The 13,655-nt window shown below is 45.5% G+C and overlaps 1 protein-coding gene across 7 annotated transcripts in view; it reads right to left on the bottom strand.

Moving 5' to 3' along the window:
• Positions 1-12,305, bottom strand: part of ACSL1 (acyl-CoA synthetase long chain family member 1) — a 40,144-nt gene extending 27,839 nt beyond the window's left edge. For 2 of the 7 annotated variants that reach the window (XM_074154523.1, XM_074154521.1), the window contains exon 1: positions 3,342-3,443. In XM_074154523.1, coding sequence (XP_074010624.1) covers positions 3,342-3,443 — 102 coding nt within the window. Of the gene's footprint in view, positions 1-3,242; positions 3,478-6,091; positions 6,334-6,558; positions 6,871-12,251 lie in introns of those variants that run through there. The other 5 variants (XM_074154519.1, XM_074154518.1, XM_074154520.1 and 2 more) reach the window with 5 other exon arrangements.
• Positions 12,306-13,655: the final 1,350 nt, after the last annotated feature.

Here is a 13,655-nt window from a genome sequence, read left to right as displayed (position 1 = left end):
TTTAAAGCAAGATTTAACATATTTGACAGCCATACACCTGCACTCAAATCAATAGCCAAAGTTATTCAGCTATCCATCACCAACGGATAGAAGAATCTAAAAGCTGACAGATCCAGATGTGCCTACAATTACAGACATTATTAAGGGTGCACAAGGTTTGCAAAACACAGGACTAGAGCCCTACTTCTATTACCGTAACACTGAAATTCTTAACAATATGGCACATGATTGAGTATAGCATGAGCCTCAGCAACGCAGTCTCACACTAGTCAGACTTTATTTAGAATTACTCTTCATTAGCCTTGCCTCCCCTCCTACAGACAATGGATTCAAGTGGATCCTGAAAGAATTTCCACCTATAACTCTGAGAAGTTCCCCTGAAGAGAGATCAGGTTGGGAGCTTTGAAGACAAGAGGGTTTCTTTCAGCAAGATGTTAACTGTAGTAATGCATACTTTAAAGATGATACTCCACGTCTTCTAATTACAGCATCTACTCTGGAAGAGCTGATACTTTAACTCTTTGTATCGATATTCAACTAAGCATGGAATCTTTATGCTCACTCAGTGACAGTTAAAATGGGTCACTGGGTGCTGGCCTACCAAATCAAAGCTTTCCAGAGATGGGAAGTGACCTGGAACAGCAGTGAATAGGATCCTTTCTCCTCTCATACAAAGTTATGAAAATTTATTATCAGAACATGTAGAAACTCTAGTCCAGTCACTGGCTTCATTTAACTTTGCTAGAGGCCAAGGAAATAAGACACAAGTAAGAATTAAGCAAGAGCTTATTTATAGTTCAAAATTTTTATCATTAATGATCAGGTAGATTAGATTTTAAAACAGTAGGGAAGAGGAATTGCCTTCTGCCATGCCTTTTTTGGAGCACATTTCTTACTCCCTAGACCTTTTAATATTGTATTGCTTAGCCAAAAAAAAGTTAAGACATAGTTTGAGAGCAGTATTTGATAATTTTTTTCTATGGAAGTGACAATCCATCTTAACACATGCATAAGAACAGAATAAGTGAAGTGAAATTCTACACGTGGTGAGGAACTGAATCCCAAGCACTGTATTACACTCTTGTTACTGTTATAAAAGTACCAATTCTAACAGACACTTGAAACTTGCTTCAAAACATACATTCTCATTTGATTACACTTTAATACAGTTTACAACATTAAGGGCTGTGTCATCTGAATGTCAATAAACAAAACTGGATAGATCTTGGTCGTTTCAAGATGTTCTCAGTTTCAGCACTTTTATCACCAAGACACGCTAACACACTCAGCTGTTTTTTCATTTAACTTTTACTGCTGTTCAGCCTTCCTATTAAAGGGTATTTTCTGAAGAGGCACTGGAAAATAATGCTGTTATACCTCATCAGAGCAAGATAGGTAATTAGTACCATATGGATCAGCGATGCATTACATAGTATGAGACTTCCCTAAGCTACCAAACAACAACTTCAATCACAGAATCCAGCAGTGACCAGCTATTTTGCCCAAAGACAAAGGTGGTGAACTAAGACTGCTGTCAAGAGTCTCAAGCAAATAAGCATTTGTCACTAGTTTTATGGCCAGTTAAGAGTCACCGTTTTACCCATCTTCCAACGCAAAGCCCCCCAAATCTGCTGAAGTCTCTACTGACTAGTGAGGCCCTCCACAGCCAGAAAACTTTCACTGCTAGTTTATTCCAGCCACCAAACCTTGCTCCTCCACAAGACTGTTCCACCCACTGCCTAAGCACCTGCTGTCAGGGTTGGCAAAGCTCACCAAGAGAGGCAAGATCTAATCTCTGGATCCTTACTCTACATGTGTTTCTTGAAAAGAGACGTTTTTGGCAATTATCACATTGCCAGAGCACATTTTTATTTCCCCTTTGTGTACTTCTAACAGCAGACCATTTCTTGCTATAGTAACACATGTCAGTGAGCTTACTATAGAAGATGATTAGGAAATAAATGGTACCAACTAAACTTTTGAATGGAGGGGCCAGTTAACGCTTCATTCTTCAATTTCAATATCAAACATTGCGAAGAAAGTGCTTGATTTGAGGCTATGACAGGAGCTTGCTTTGCTAAAGATCATGAGAGTCTACCTACTGTATATTTCAAACTGCTCTGCCACATTTGTTTACATCAGCTTGTAGCCACATCTACTCTTAAACGCAACAAGAAGTCATGCTAATTGCATTCGATACAGGACAACTAGATGCAGCCTATCCACACAGAAGAATGTGCTATAGAGGTAGACTTCAATTGCAAGTATATATATAAAAAAATATCTGTAATGGTAGTTTCTGACTATAAAGAGTAACACAGGAAACTGTCAGCCTTACAGTCCTACATTTTGTAAACATTTCCTTTGAAGATCGCAACTTTTTAAGGCGGTCTCCCTCCTTCAAAAGGAGGAAAAGCCTTGTCTACCCTGAAGAAACATAAACACACTCTTGAAAGAATGAAACAAGTAGTAAAATCTTGACTCTGTAGTGAACAAGGGAATTGATATAACTGCTGCTGAAGAAACCTCAGCCATGTAATCAGTTGTCTATATTTGCTTCTAAGCAACAGTTCCTCCCAGTCAGACTTTCCATATTTGACTTTACTATTAAAAAAACCAAAACCCTAACAGCAACTCTGCCTCTAAAAAAGCACAAAACAAAAGCTAAGCTAGCATATCCAGAGTTTATCAGGTGGTTGCTTTAATTTCAACTTACTCTATGGCTGTGATCTCTTGGCAGGACTAATATATCTTTCCACAGATCATCCGAGGACAGTTAGTACCCTCTTCATGCTTGTAACCCAATATAAAGTCTCATCTGTCAGCTATTATAATCTAATTATAATAACAGAAAATTATTAGCCTAATCAGTATACACCAGCACACATACCCTGACCCCAAGACCTAATTTAATAGGACATCACCCAAACACGTGGCCAGGAATTGAAGACTGCTCTGAGCCAATTTTAACATTCACAAGTCTCCTCCCACCAGTCAGATCAGAAGCTCGGTTTTCTCAGCACAAAGACTTTCTCCCCTGCTAGGTATTACCACTGACATCAACCCTCAAACTGGTTTTCACATTGAAAAAGCTAACACACCGAGTTCAAGCCATACTTCAGAAAAAACAACAAAAAAACCACCATGCCCTGAAATGCGTTTCCCCCTTCACTGTAAGTTTGGAAACACTCACATAAAATCAGTGTTTGGTCTCTCCCAGAAGACAGCAACCATCAAGTGACACTCACCTCCAGTTCCACAGACTGCATTGCTAAATCACATGGTGGTTTTAGCGCTTTTGGCCTTGTCGCATACCAGTAGGTCGTGAGAGCTGCGAAAGCACCAAAGCCCATCAGCGTATTTGTTGGAAGGGTGCGCACATACTGTCTGACGTCCCCAAGTTCTGGCATTCGTAGGTATCTGAACAACTCATGTGCTTGCATTGCAGTTCAGTGCGGGTTGTCCCGATGCTGGAATCTGTTGATATGAAAGAAAGTTACACACAAAGATTTGAAATCCCCTTTTGATTCACTGTTGTTGTAGGAGAGCAATGTATGCTTTGTCCTGCTAGCTTCCCACTATCAAAATAATTTGATCTGCCACTAGGCAGGCACAGGCAATACCTTTAGACTTCTGTGCTGCAATTAAGCAAGCAAGCAATTACTGGTTCATGCTCTAGAAAAACAGGTGGGACTGACAGGAGGAAATTCTGCAGGGTTTTAATATTGCTTTTAACAGACCTTGCATTTTAACAAATGTTTGGCTTTTTTTATTTTCAAGGATGGCTTTTCACAAATGCTAAATCTTTACTTGTAGAGTAGCTGTACTATAAGATGGTTCAAACAGTGTCGAACAGGGAAGTCAGGGGTATAAGATGTTAACTTGCCTGCATTAACCTAACAGAGAGCATCCTAATCCTATAGCAGGAGCAGGATTTTTCACCTCTGAAGTCTGTTAAATAAACTCACTCTCTCTTTTCTACTGTCTGTTCAATTGTGCACAGAAAGCTCACTACAGCAAGCTGCCTTCAAAGCTGATATCCTCCCGTAGCTCCTCTACGCTAGCAAGCTTCCTATTTCTCCCAACACCATGCCAGCAATTTATCTCTGGTCACGAGGCAGCCTAAAGCAGCATCTAAGGAGGCCCAGGGCAGCAGCACACAGCAATATAATCAAGTACAGGAAGCACATTTGATTTGTCACGTTCGCGCAGAAGGAAGAGCCGAAAGAGGCTGCTCCCCGACATGGATATTCCACAGCAAGAACCAGCCATGGAAAAAATAAAAATAAATAAAAGGGATTGCAGTCAGCTCAGCTGGTGCTCTCCTCTACAGCCAAGGTCTCCCGGGACATTTGTCACATGCCAAACCCACCAGCCCCTGCCCAGTAGGTGAGAGGTAAGCAGCAGGCAGCTGGCCTGCCTGGGGGCCAATGGTAGCCGGCACCCGGTCACCCCACTGCCTGCTGAAGGGCTCCTGCCTGCCCGACTGGCAGCAGCCCTCACCCCTGCCTGTCACCCGCTCAGTCCCCTGCCACCCACGGCCAGCCAGCAGCGGCCACTGTCGGGAAACCACACGCTTTCCTGCTTGCTTGAAGAGCCCGAGATGCATTTACCCAGATAATTTAGGCCCGGCCGCTCCCTATGGACAACAGAATTAAAACAAAGGGCCTAAACAATGTCAGAATGTGTGCTTAAATAGCTAGAACACACTGTGTAACAATGCACTGCTGCCGGACGGCAGCGTAGGAGACACTGAAATCCAAATGGGCAGAATTATATGCTTATTAGTTTTAAAGCCAACCATACCAGGCTAAGATTTCATATTTCTTTAGGAAAAATCCCTACTTTACAGCCTGCCCTTGAAATCTTTGCTGCTGCAATCAGTTATTCAACTGGGCAGGAGAGAAGTTGTCTAGTTCCAAAAAGAATAACCAGTATTTGGACAATTATTTGCTAGAAACAGCAAAAAAAACCCATGAAAATAGTTCAAAGGGCCCATGATTTCACAACATTAGCAGAAGGACAGGCAGAAGTAAGGTCACAGATGGGGGGGAGCGTCAGGATGGAGTCAAGTTCCACCTCTGGAAGGGTCCCGGACCCATGGAGAGCACCCCAGCCTGCAGGCACTGCCTGTCCTCCCCACTTTCCTTTACTCTTATGGCAAAACCTCAGGGCTGCAGCACCCAGATACGCAGTGCAGGGCCACTACAGAAATGCCTTTGGTTATTTGCACTGTGATACACTGCAGCCTATGGTCAAAATCCACAACACGTCAAGCTGTAGTAATGGAAGGTAGAGAAGAACCAAATATATTAACAAGGGATCTCTCCATCTTCCCTCGGCATAAAAAAAATTAAATAAATAAAAAAATATCAATTACTAACTGAATAGTTAGGATTACCACACTGTTGCTTTTTATGCATCAAAATATGTCCATTAGCATTGCAGGCATGAAAACTACCTCTTAAGTTTTAATATACACAGACGAACAGTCAGAATAAAAAGTCATTCCAACAGGGATGTCTTGGGTTACAAGTAAATTTTGGGTATATTATAGACACCATGGTAATGAACTAGAAGAAGGGGGCTATAATGTATGTAAGGACTAAGAGCAAGCTTAGCTCTTTCCTCCTCAAGCCCTGCAATAAGCACCTTTGACTTTTAGAACACATACTGGCTTTCCTCTCTGCATTAGCCCTGCACACACACTGTATGAATTAGGAATGCAGCGTAATTAGAGAGTTACTCTTTCAAAAGGCTGTGGTGCCATTACAGCTAACAAGAGCTGAAGTAAACATGATCATTTCATTCACAAGTCCCATTGTAGTCCAGCAGCTGCTATGATTTCAGCCCAGGTAAAGAGAAAGATGTACAACCACTACTTTTCATTGCCTCAGCCAGTGGTTTGTAAAGAAGCCTGTAACATAAGCCTTTGAGCAGCTACACCACAAGTTATCACCAGTGACATAATGATACCTCAATATAAACCTAAGCAGTAAAATGTATTACATTTTTTTATTACACCTTCTGCCTCATCAGCACAAAAAACAAGGTTAGGACAGAGTTTTCTGCAAGACTAGGCAATTCCTACCTTTCACACTATCTGCTAAGTCCTATCAACTCTTGCTTTCTGTATTTAAGACAAAGCCAGATGCAACAGGGACAATATATTCACATTCTTAACAGATGCATCCAAATATGCTCTCTTCACAAACTCAGGTCCTGCAATTGCTTCTCATCCAGACAGGATCTGGACCACAAGGAACAGACTCAGAAACTCAGCCCCAGTGTGAGACAGGACATAGGAAGTGATTGGAAGTCACAGCTGGCGACCTAAAGGAAGAAGATCCCAAATAAGAGAAGCACCAGACTGATACTCGGGCTGCCACATGTAGCAAAAAAGAAAATAGAGCAGAATGGCTAACATTCGAGGTCAAAAGAACTTTTCTCCTCGATGCAACCAATACACCTTGGTTCCTTGGCAAATTGAGAAACAGTAACAGACAGATACGGGAAAGTTGTTTTCATAACAGAGAAAACTGCTTTAGAGATACCTACCTGTGTCCTGGCCACAGCAATTCCCAAAAATCCAGCCCATGAAAGCAATGGCATCACCAATTCTATTAAGGATTTCTGTATGGCTCAGACAAAGGCAGCTCTCTCTGCTCACACATACCCCACATCACCCAAGACTCGTTCTTTACAGCAGAGCCAGTATCTCAAGGCAACAGCCCAAGTTGGCAGAGCTCCGCCGTTCTCTGCTGCTCCTACTCGCAGGGTACAATGGGCTATTTACAGCAGGCAGCAGCCTGCCTATTGTCTATCCATAGCCAGACATCGTTCGAGTGCGACGGAAGAGAACAGGAGAGCGGCCGTCAGCTTCTGTACCACAAAGAAAACAACCCCCAGAGCCAATGGCCTCTCTTCCCCTCTAGCCCAATATTTAGACGAACGGCACACTTCGCACTGCAGTGGCCTGACATAAAGGCAGGTCCACCACATCGCTGTAGAAGAAGCGGCTGTGTTATTTCTACAGCCTCTCGCAGGCAGGAGAAAGCTACAGGTTTCCCATCTCTTATTATGGGGAATATGGCATCAAGATGTTTTCACTGTGATACGCTGGAACAGGATCAGCCACCCATATACCTTTAAGTTATCCTGACAACCACTTGCCGTTGCAGTTTGTTGTTTTCTTACTGTTACAGGTTACGCCACACAGCTCCCACGGTTCTCTGTTTTACTCAAGTCTCTCTCCGCTCACCTTTTGAAAGAGCAAGTGCAGAATCTTGTTCGAGCTCTTTCGTTGAGTATAAGAGGGTGCAACAAATAGCTTTGGCCATTAACAAGGGAAATCCCTTTGAGTAAAATACATAATCCTAATCTCAGAGTGCATTTACAATCAGCTTAAATTTGAGCCAGTCCAACCCGTCCCAGATACACGCTCCCACAACCCTCTTTGTGCTGGCCAGGCACTCAGCTGGTTGTGCAGTCCCACAAGGGAGGTAACCGGGCCAACACCATTTTCCTGGGTTAGTTCTGATGCTAGTTCTCAGCTAGACCAACTCTTGTCTGGATGACCAGTTAGCCATTAGCTCCCAGAAGGAAGCAAGACAGCACAGCTGGGGGAAGGGATGGACTGTTGGAATACTGCATCTTAAGCACAAGACTCCAAACACCTCCCAGGATTTTTTCCCCTCTGCCCTGCAGTAAAGGCAGTGACTTGCCCGAGGTCTTGCAACCACCTGTGACAGAGCCAAACTGTAACCAGCAAGGAAGCCACAACCACCCTAAGATACAGCAAAGGAGCATAGGTAGAATGAGAATCCAGCTACGAAGAAGCCTCAGTTTAAGCCTTGTATAATGTGAATATGACACCAAGACGTCTCCTGTGGTGCAGCCTGTCACGTATGACGTTACAGTCTCCTCTTAGCCACAAAGGACTTTTCCAAACAAACCAAGAACTGTTGAACTGTCTAATCCGCTACTCTGCCCTCCTCCACCAACCAACCCGCCCCCCCAGTTAAAAAACTAATTATCTCATCTTACCCAGAATCACCTAGATCGCTCAGCCAGGCTTCGGAGCTATACACCCTCCTTTTAAAGCTGTAAGTGACAGATCCACTTTCCTGCAACAGTAAAGAGGGAGGAACTAAAAAGCTGTTAGGGAGGAACCCATCTCAAGCACAGACATGAACCTGCAGGTCCTTAATATTCACCCCCTCACATCCAGCCCCTCAGTCTGTCTCTGAGCAATGACAAGACATCATGCAGTGGTTCAGGTCGCCTCTGCTGGTTCAGTTTCTGTTCCTGCATTTGGGACAGGGCAGGACCAGAGGGAAGCAGTCTGGAAGCTGGACTCAGGCCCATCAGTTGGGCCACACTGATTTACTTCATAAGCTGCAACTGAAGTTACAACTCTTGCTGCAACCTTTAAGAAGCACTACATCTGACACTGATGTGTGAAGGCTCTGTCCCCATCTGCAAGGAAAGTCACAGCCCTGTCCTCAGAGGTTTGGCTGCAATCCTCCTGCAATCAAGTGGAACAACACCTGGATTCTTGCCTGTTAATGATGTCCAACAAGTAATCTGAGTGCACTCCAATGAGGTCACTGGAGTTTATTCAAGTTCAGGAGCTGAACCACATGACAAGAACCTGCTCAATGCCTTTTGTGCAACTACAGTCCTCCAGCAGCACTTGGTGACCCTGTATATTAAGGAAAACCAACACTTCCCACTAAAACCTTTGAGAGAATGATCGATTTAAGTTTCCTTTGATCCATGCCTATACACATTCACACTACGTGTCACTGAACAGTCTTACCAGTTTCTCATCTTCAAAGACCACAGAAGATGCTTGCAAATAATCTATTTTGCAGCCTAAATTACTGTCCATTATATCTGCATCCCTACAACTCCAATACGCAAGTACATCATCGCAATACTCTGTTAATTTAGCCTCAATCCAAATACAGTTTAGACGAAAAACCAACCTACAGAAGCAAATTGCTACAAACCAGCAGCTTTCTTACAGCACTAACACCTTGGGCAGATCATACCAACTTATTCATTCTACTCCTCCCAGGAAAAGTCTACTATTCAGAAAGCCCATGCTTTCTCACATGGCTTTCTCACACTCACGCTTCAGGTGCTCACCTGAGACTCTGCAAGAATGAGTTTCTTACTCATACTTCTGTCACCTGAAGTCTAGCAGAAGGCGGCCTGGGTCAGGCACGCTAAGCCACATTGCATCACACTAGATACGTGTTTTTTTAAAACACCCTTCTGAATGTAAACACTAACCCTTAATGCTGTGAGATTGAAGAGATCAGTAAGTACTTACAAGAAGCGACTGGTTCACCGAGTGACCTCCCAACACCATCATGACAAGAAAGACTATGACAAACCAAGCAACCTTTTGACCTCAGGTACTAAAGTACCCCTGTATATCCTCTGAGTTAGTAGTAGTAAGCATTTTCTTCTAGCTTTCCTAGGAAACTAATCCATCCTCACCAGGCTATTAACGCAGCCCAACTGCAGAGGCAAAGTTTTGGAACCAAGGCACATGTGGTATCAAACTAAAAGAGCTTAAGAGTTCCAGGTTTAAGAACAGTAATTCATACAAAAGTCCTTTTCTGCAAATGGGACATCATGAACTTCTGCTATAAGCCTTAAATGGTCCAACTACAAACACAAAAACCATTTTTTTTCTCTAAATCCCTACAAAACCAAGCAAGTGGTTTTCAGTCAGTTTTGGACAAACTACCCAATATGACTATGATTCAAATCCTAACCAAAAAGGACTACTTTACTATCATATTTTACTTACTGCAGATCAATATCTCCCAACATTAAAGGCAGCAAAAGAGAGCAGAAGCCCTGTGTTATCAAGTGTCCTTGTTTCAGGAGTCAGGCGGGATCTGCAGAAACGCAAGCCCCCCCATCTGCAGCCAAGGTTCAGCCTACCGCCTGTAAAGGTCAGCACTGTACGGCAGCGCTTCCTCGGGCCACACAGCATCAGGAACTCCCACGGAAAACCATCCACTGATGAACAAACCGTCTGCCCTCCTGTTTGTGAGGATTTCTGGGGAGTTACCGCTAGTCATATTTAGTGTATTAGAACATTTAACATACCTGAACCTGTAATTTAGCAGAGCAGGGAAGGAGGATATGGCAGGCAGTCTATTCATCTGACTACCAGAAGCCCCATCTATCAAGCATTGTATCCCCTTGGGCTCTCTCCCTCTCTGCTGCACATTTGAAAAATTGTGTGCCATTAGCCTTTTTGAGTCTACTCATTTCAATTAACTGTATTACCGAGATTTGGAAAAACAAAACACAAAAACCTACTACTACCTCCTATAGTCAAAGTGTTGTTTTCACATTAGTCAAAGTGTTGTTTTCTTGGAGGGGAAAAGAGAGAAAAGAAACCATTTATTCTTCCCCATCGGAGAGCAACACACCCAGGCCAGACAAAGTATAACTCACACCTACCTCCTCCAAAAAAAATCCCATGCAGTACTCATTTCTAGTGGAGCCATAAGGCAGAAGAATCAGCTGCAGAGAGACTTCACTCAAGAAAAAACAGATTCACTTACCCAGATAACTATTTCAAAGTTGTCTTTCCTTCCATTCTGAATCACTGGTTTTGTTTTTCCCATTGACACCAACCTTGTACTTGCCCTTGAAGCAAAAGGCTACTTGGGGATTTGTTTCTCAAGAACCGAAGACTTACTTCCAACCTCGCGTTGGCTGATTTGTAGTTGTAAAACAGCATCTACCAAATTTAGAAGCTGCCTTTTAAATGCGTTACGATTGTGCAGTCCTCAGAATAGGCTAAGGCCGTCTGCTCAAGACCTTGAATTGAGTACGCTACACACAACAGCTACTTGTAATTACAAGCTTTAGATTTTCCCCATCAGCCATCCTCAGATATTTTTATATTCCAACACAAGCAGGCTAGATATCCTTGCACTTTAAAGAATCAAGCAGTAGCAGTATGGCTCCATGAGGAACTTTTGCAGTTCGGTTTTTGCATTATTAATACTACTAATGTTGCAGGAGGAAAAGAAAGGTATTTTTCAGCGAACTCAATGCCGCCTTACACTCAGAATTTCTTGATCCAAGAAATCTGATCCAAATCTCTGGAGCTGAGAAATCTCAGCTTGTGAGTTTGAGAGCACATTCTAAGCAGAGGCAAATACAAACACCCCGGAGCAGGCTGAGGAGAGACTGCACCGTTCCCTGTAAAGCAACGTGGATGAAAAAAAGAAAAATAGTCTGCATAACACCACATGGAATAGCTGTGTGGTCCAGGTACAGATATAGAACCACAGGGCTTTGACTGCAGCCTCTTTAGATGTCACTCTTTCCTATCACAGGACCTGACCATCGTATCTGATTCTAACCCAAGCAAGGCATAGGTTTAGATGGATTACCAGGTCCAAGAGGGTGCCTTTAACACCCCAGACAGCTCACAGACGTGCCCTTTAGAAATTCAGAAGGCTTCAAGTGTTGCAATTCCTGTTCCACAGGAACGAGAAATGTATGCATCCTAGAACAAAAGCATCGCGCAAAGCAGGCTGAATCCCTGCGCTGAAGCACCGCAAGCCCTACCTCACAGCAGAGAGGGAGGCCTGCAAAGTCAAAGCCGCTCAACCTTCCATTTTAGGTCAGTTTGCCTCACGCTGCATTTCCATACACGCTCCCAACTGCTTAAAAACAACAACAACAACAAAAAAAACCCAACCAAACACCCAAGCTGCTTCAAGTACATGCTGCATTCACGCCCCTAAGAACTACCTAATTGAAGACAAGGTCCAGTAATTAAACATGAAACCCCTCAGGTTAACAGGCAGCACGGAGCGGCCGGGCAGCACCGGGGACTACTCGGGGACGGGCTGGGGCGACCACCGGAGCCGCTTACCCCGGGCCGGGCCGAGGGCAGCGCTGGAGCCCGGACAATGTCCCGCAGAGCCGGGGATGGCTGGGGAGAGGGGGGGGAAGGCCAGATCTCTGAGGGGATCGGCGGCCCCGCCGCCCCTCACCACCCGGCCCCGCAGGTGACAGCGGCCGCGCAGGCCGCCCTCAGCCCCGCGGCGAAGGGCAGGCCCCGGCGGGAGCCAGCCCGCCTCAGCGGCGGCCGGCGCCTCCCTGACAGCCCCCGGCCCTCGGCGCGGCCGGGCCCGCCTCCTCGTCCTTTCTCCCCCGGACGGCGGCGGCGACAGCAGCAGCACCCCCCAAACCCCGCTCACCTCCCGGCAGCAACGACGACCACGACTGTGCTGTGCGCGGCTCCCCCCGGCGCCGCCCTATTTAAGCCGAGCACGGCGGGAGCGGCGAGTGCGTCTGCCGGGACCGCCTCCTCCGCCCGCCCTCCCGACCGGCGGGCGCTAGGGCCCGGCACGCCCCGGCCTTCCCTGCCCGCCCTCTCTCACCGCCCCTGGGCCACGGCACGGCTCGGGCGCTCGCCTCGCGGGTTACCGTCTCGCGGCTGCTCGGCTCGCGATCCCCCCCAGCCTCACGGGAGCTCGCCTCAGGGCTTCCCGCCTCACGGGAGCTCGCCTCACGGGAGCTCGCCTCACGGTCTCCCGCCGCCAGCCGGCTGCTCGCCTCCTCCTCACCGTTTGTGAGGGAGCCGGGGGTTTGAGGTGCGTCCCGATAAGGCACCATGTCGGCCACATCTTGACAGTGGTTGGAGCTGTTTTTTGGGTGGCTGCCGGCTTCCATCAGTCCCTTTGACCGGTAAACCATCAACCCACACCTCAAAAATCCCGCAATGATGCACACTCTGCGTTGCCACAGCTGGCTCTTGCGGTTCATGGGTGTTATTTGGGTTATTTTAAGTGTGGGACATGAGTTATGACTACACACATTCATATGTATCGTAAATTATTGGAGGAACTTTTATTTTACGTAAAGGCAACCACTCTTGTCTTGTTGCTTCAGTTTATAGTGGAGTATACCCATAGGACTTCCTGTAAAATAGAGTTATTAGTGAATTAACAAGCCTTTCATCACTTTTTAGCAGGAAGGAGGAGCGCACTTGTGAAGCTGCGGATGGTCCCTCACCTGCTCTTGGGTTCCATCGTGGAAGGGCCCAGAAATGCAAAATAAATGCCTTTCTCAGGAGGGGAAATGGAAGCACGTCATCCAAGGGTGCATCAGATGGACCGCAGCTGCTGACGGGCACGGAGACCATAGCACCACGAAAGGTAAGTCCAAATAAAGCATGGGCAGCACAGACATAGGCCGCTCTGGTGGCCTGTTGCTCCTGCACCACGCTTCATGCTCCTGCACCACACTTCATGCTCCTGCAGACACAGCCAGGCTCTGCCAAGTGGCTTTTTGCATTACGTGCAGGGTTTTGGGTGAAGGAATCGAGTGATGTAGAAATATGCTGTCTCAGGCACCGGTGACTTCATGTTTTGTCCTGAGTGCATCTGGCTTCCATCTGCCAGCCACCAAAACTCATTCTGATTTTATCTGCTGTGCTAATTAATCCTTCATTATCATGTCTTTCTCCATAAAGGCCATAAACAACATGATTTTAGCCCTCTGTCAGAAAAACTTCAGTGAACCGATTTTGCTTTCTCTCTCACAGGAAAGCGGGTTTCCAGAAGGTCTCTCTTTTGTATATACCTTTTAATGAAATTGCA

This window comes from Numenius arquata, chromosome 10 (assembly GCF_964106895.1).
Source record: "Numenius arquata chromosome 10, bNumArq3.hap1.1, whole genome shotgun sequence".
Lineage (NCBI taxonomy): Eukaryota > Metazoa > Chordata > Aves > Charadriiformes > Scolopacidae > Numenius > Numenius arquata.
The sequence above is the reverse complement of the archived record's forward strand: the minus strand, read 5'-3'. Positions and strand labels throughout refer to the sequence as shown.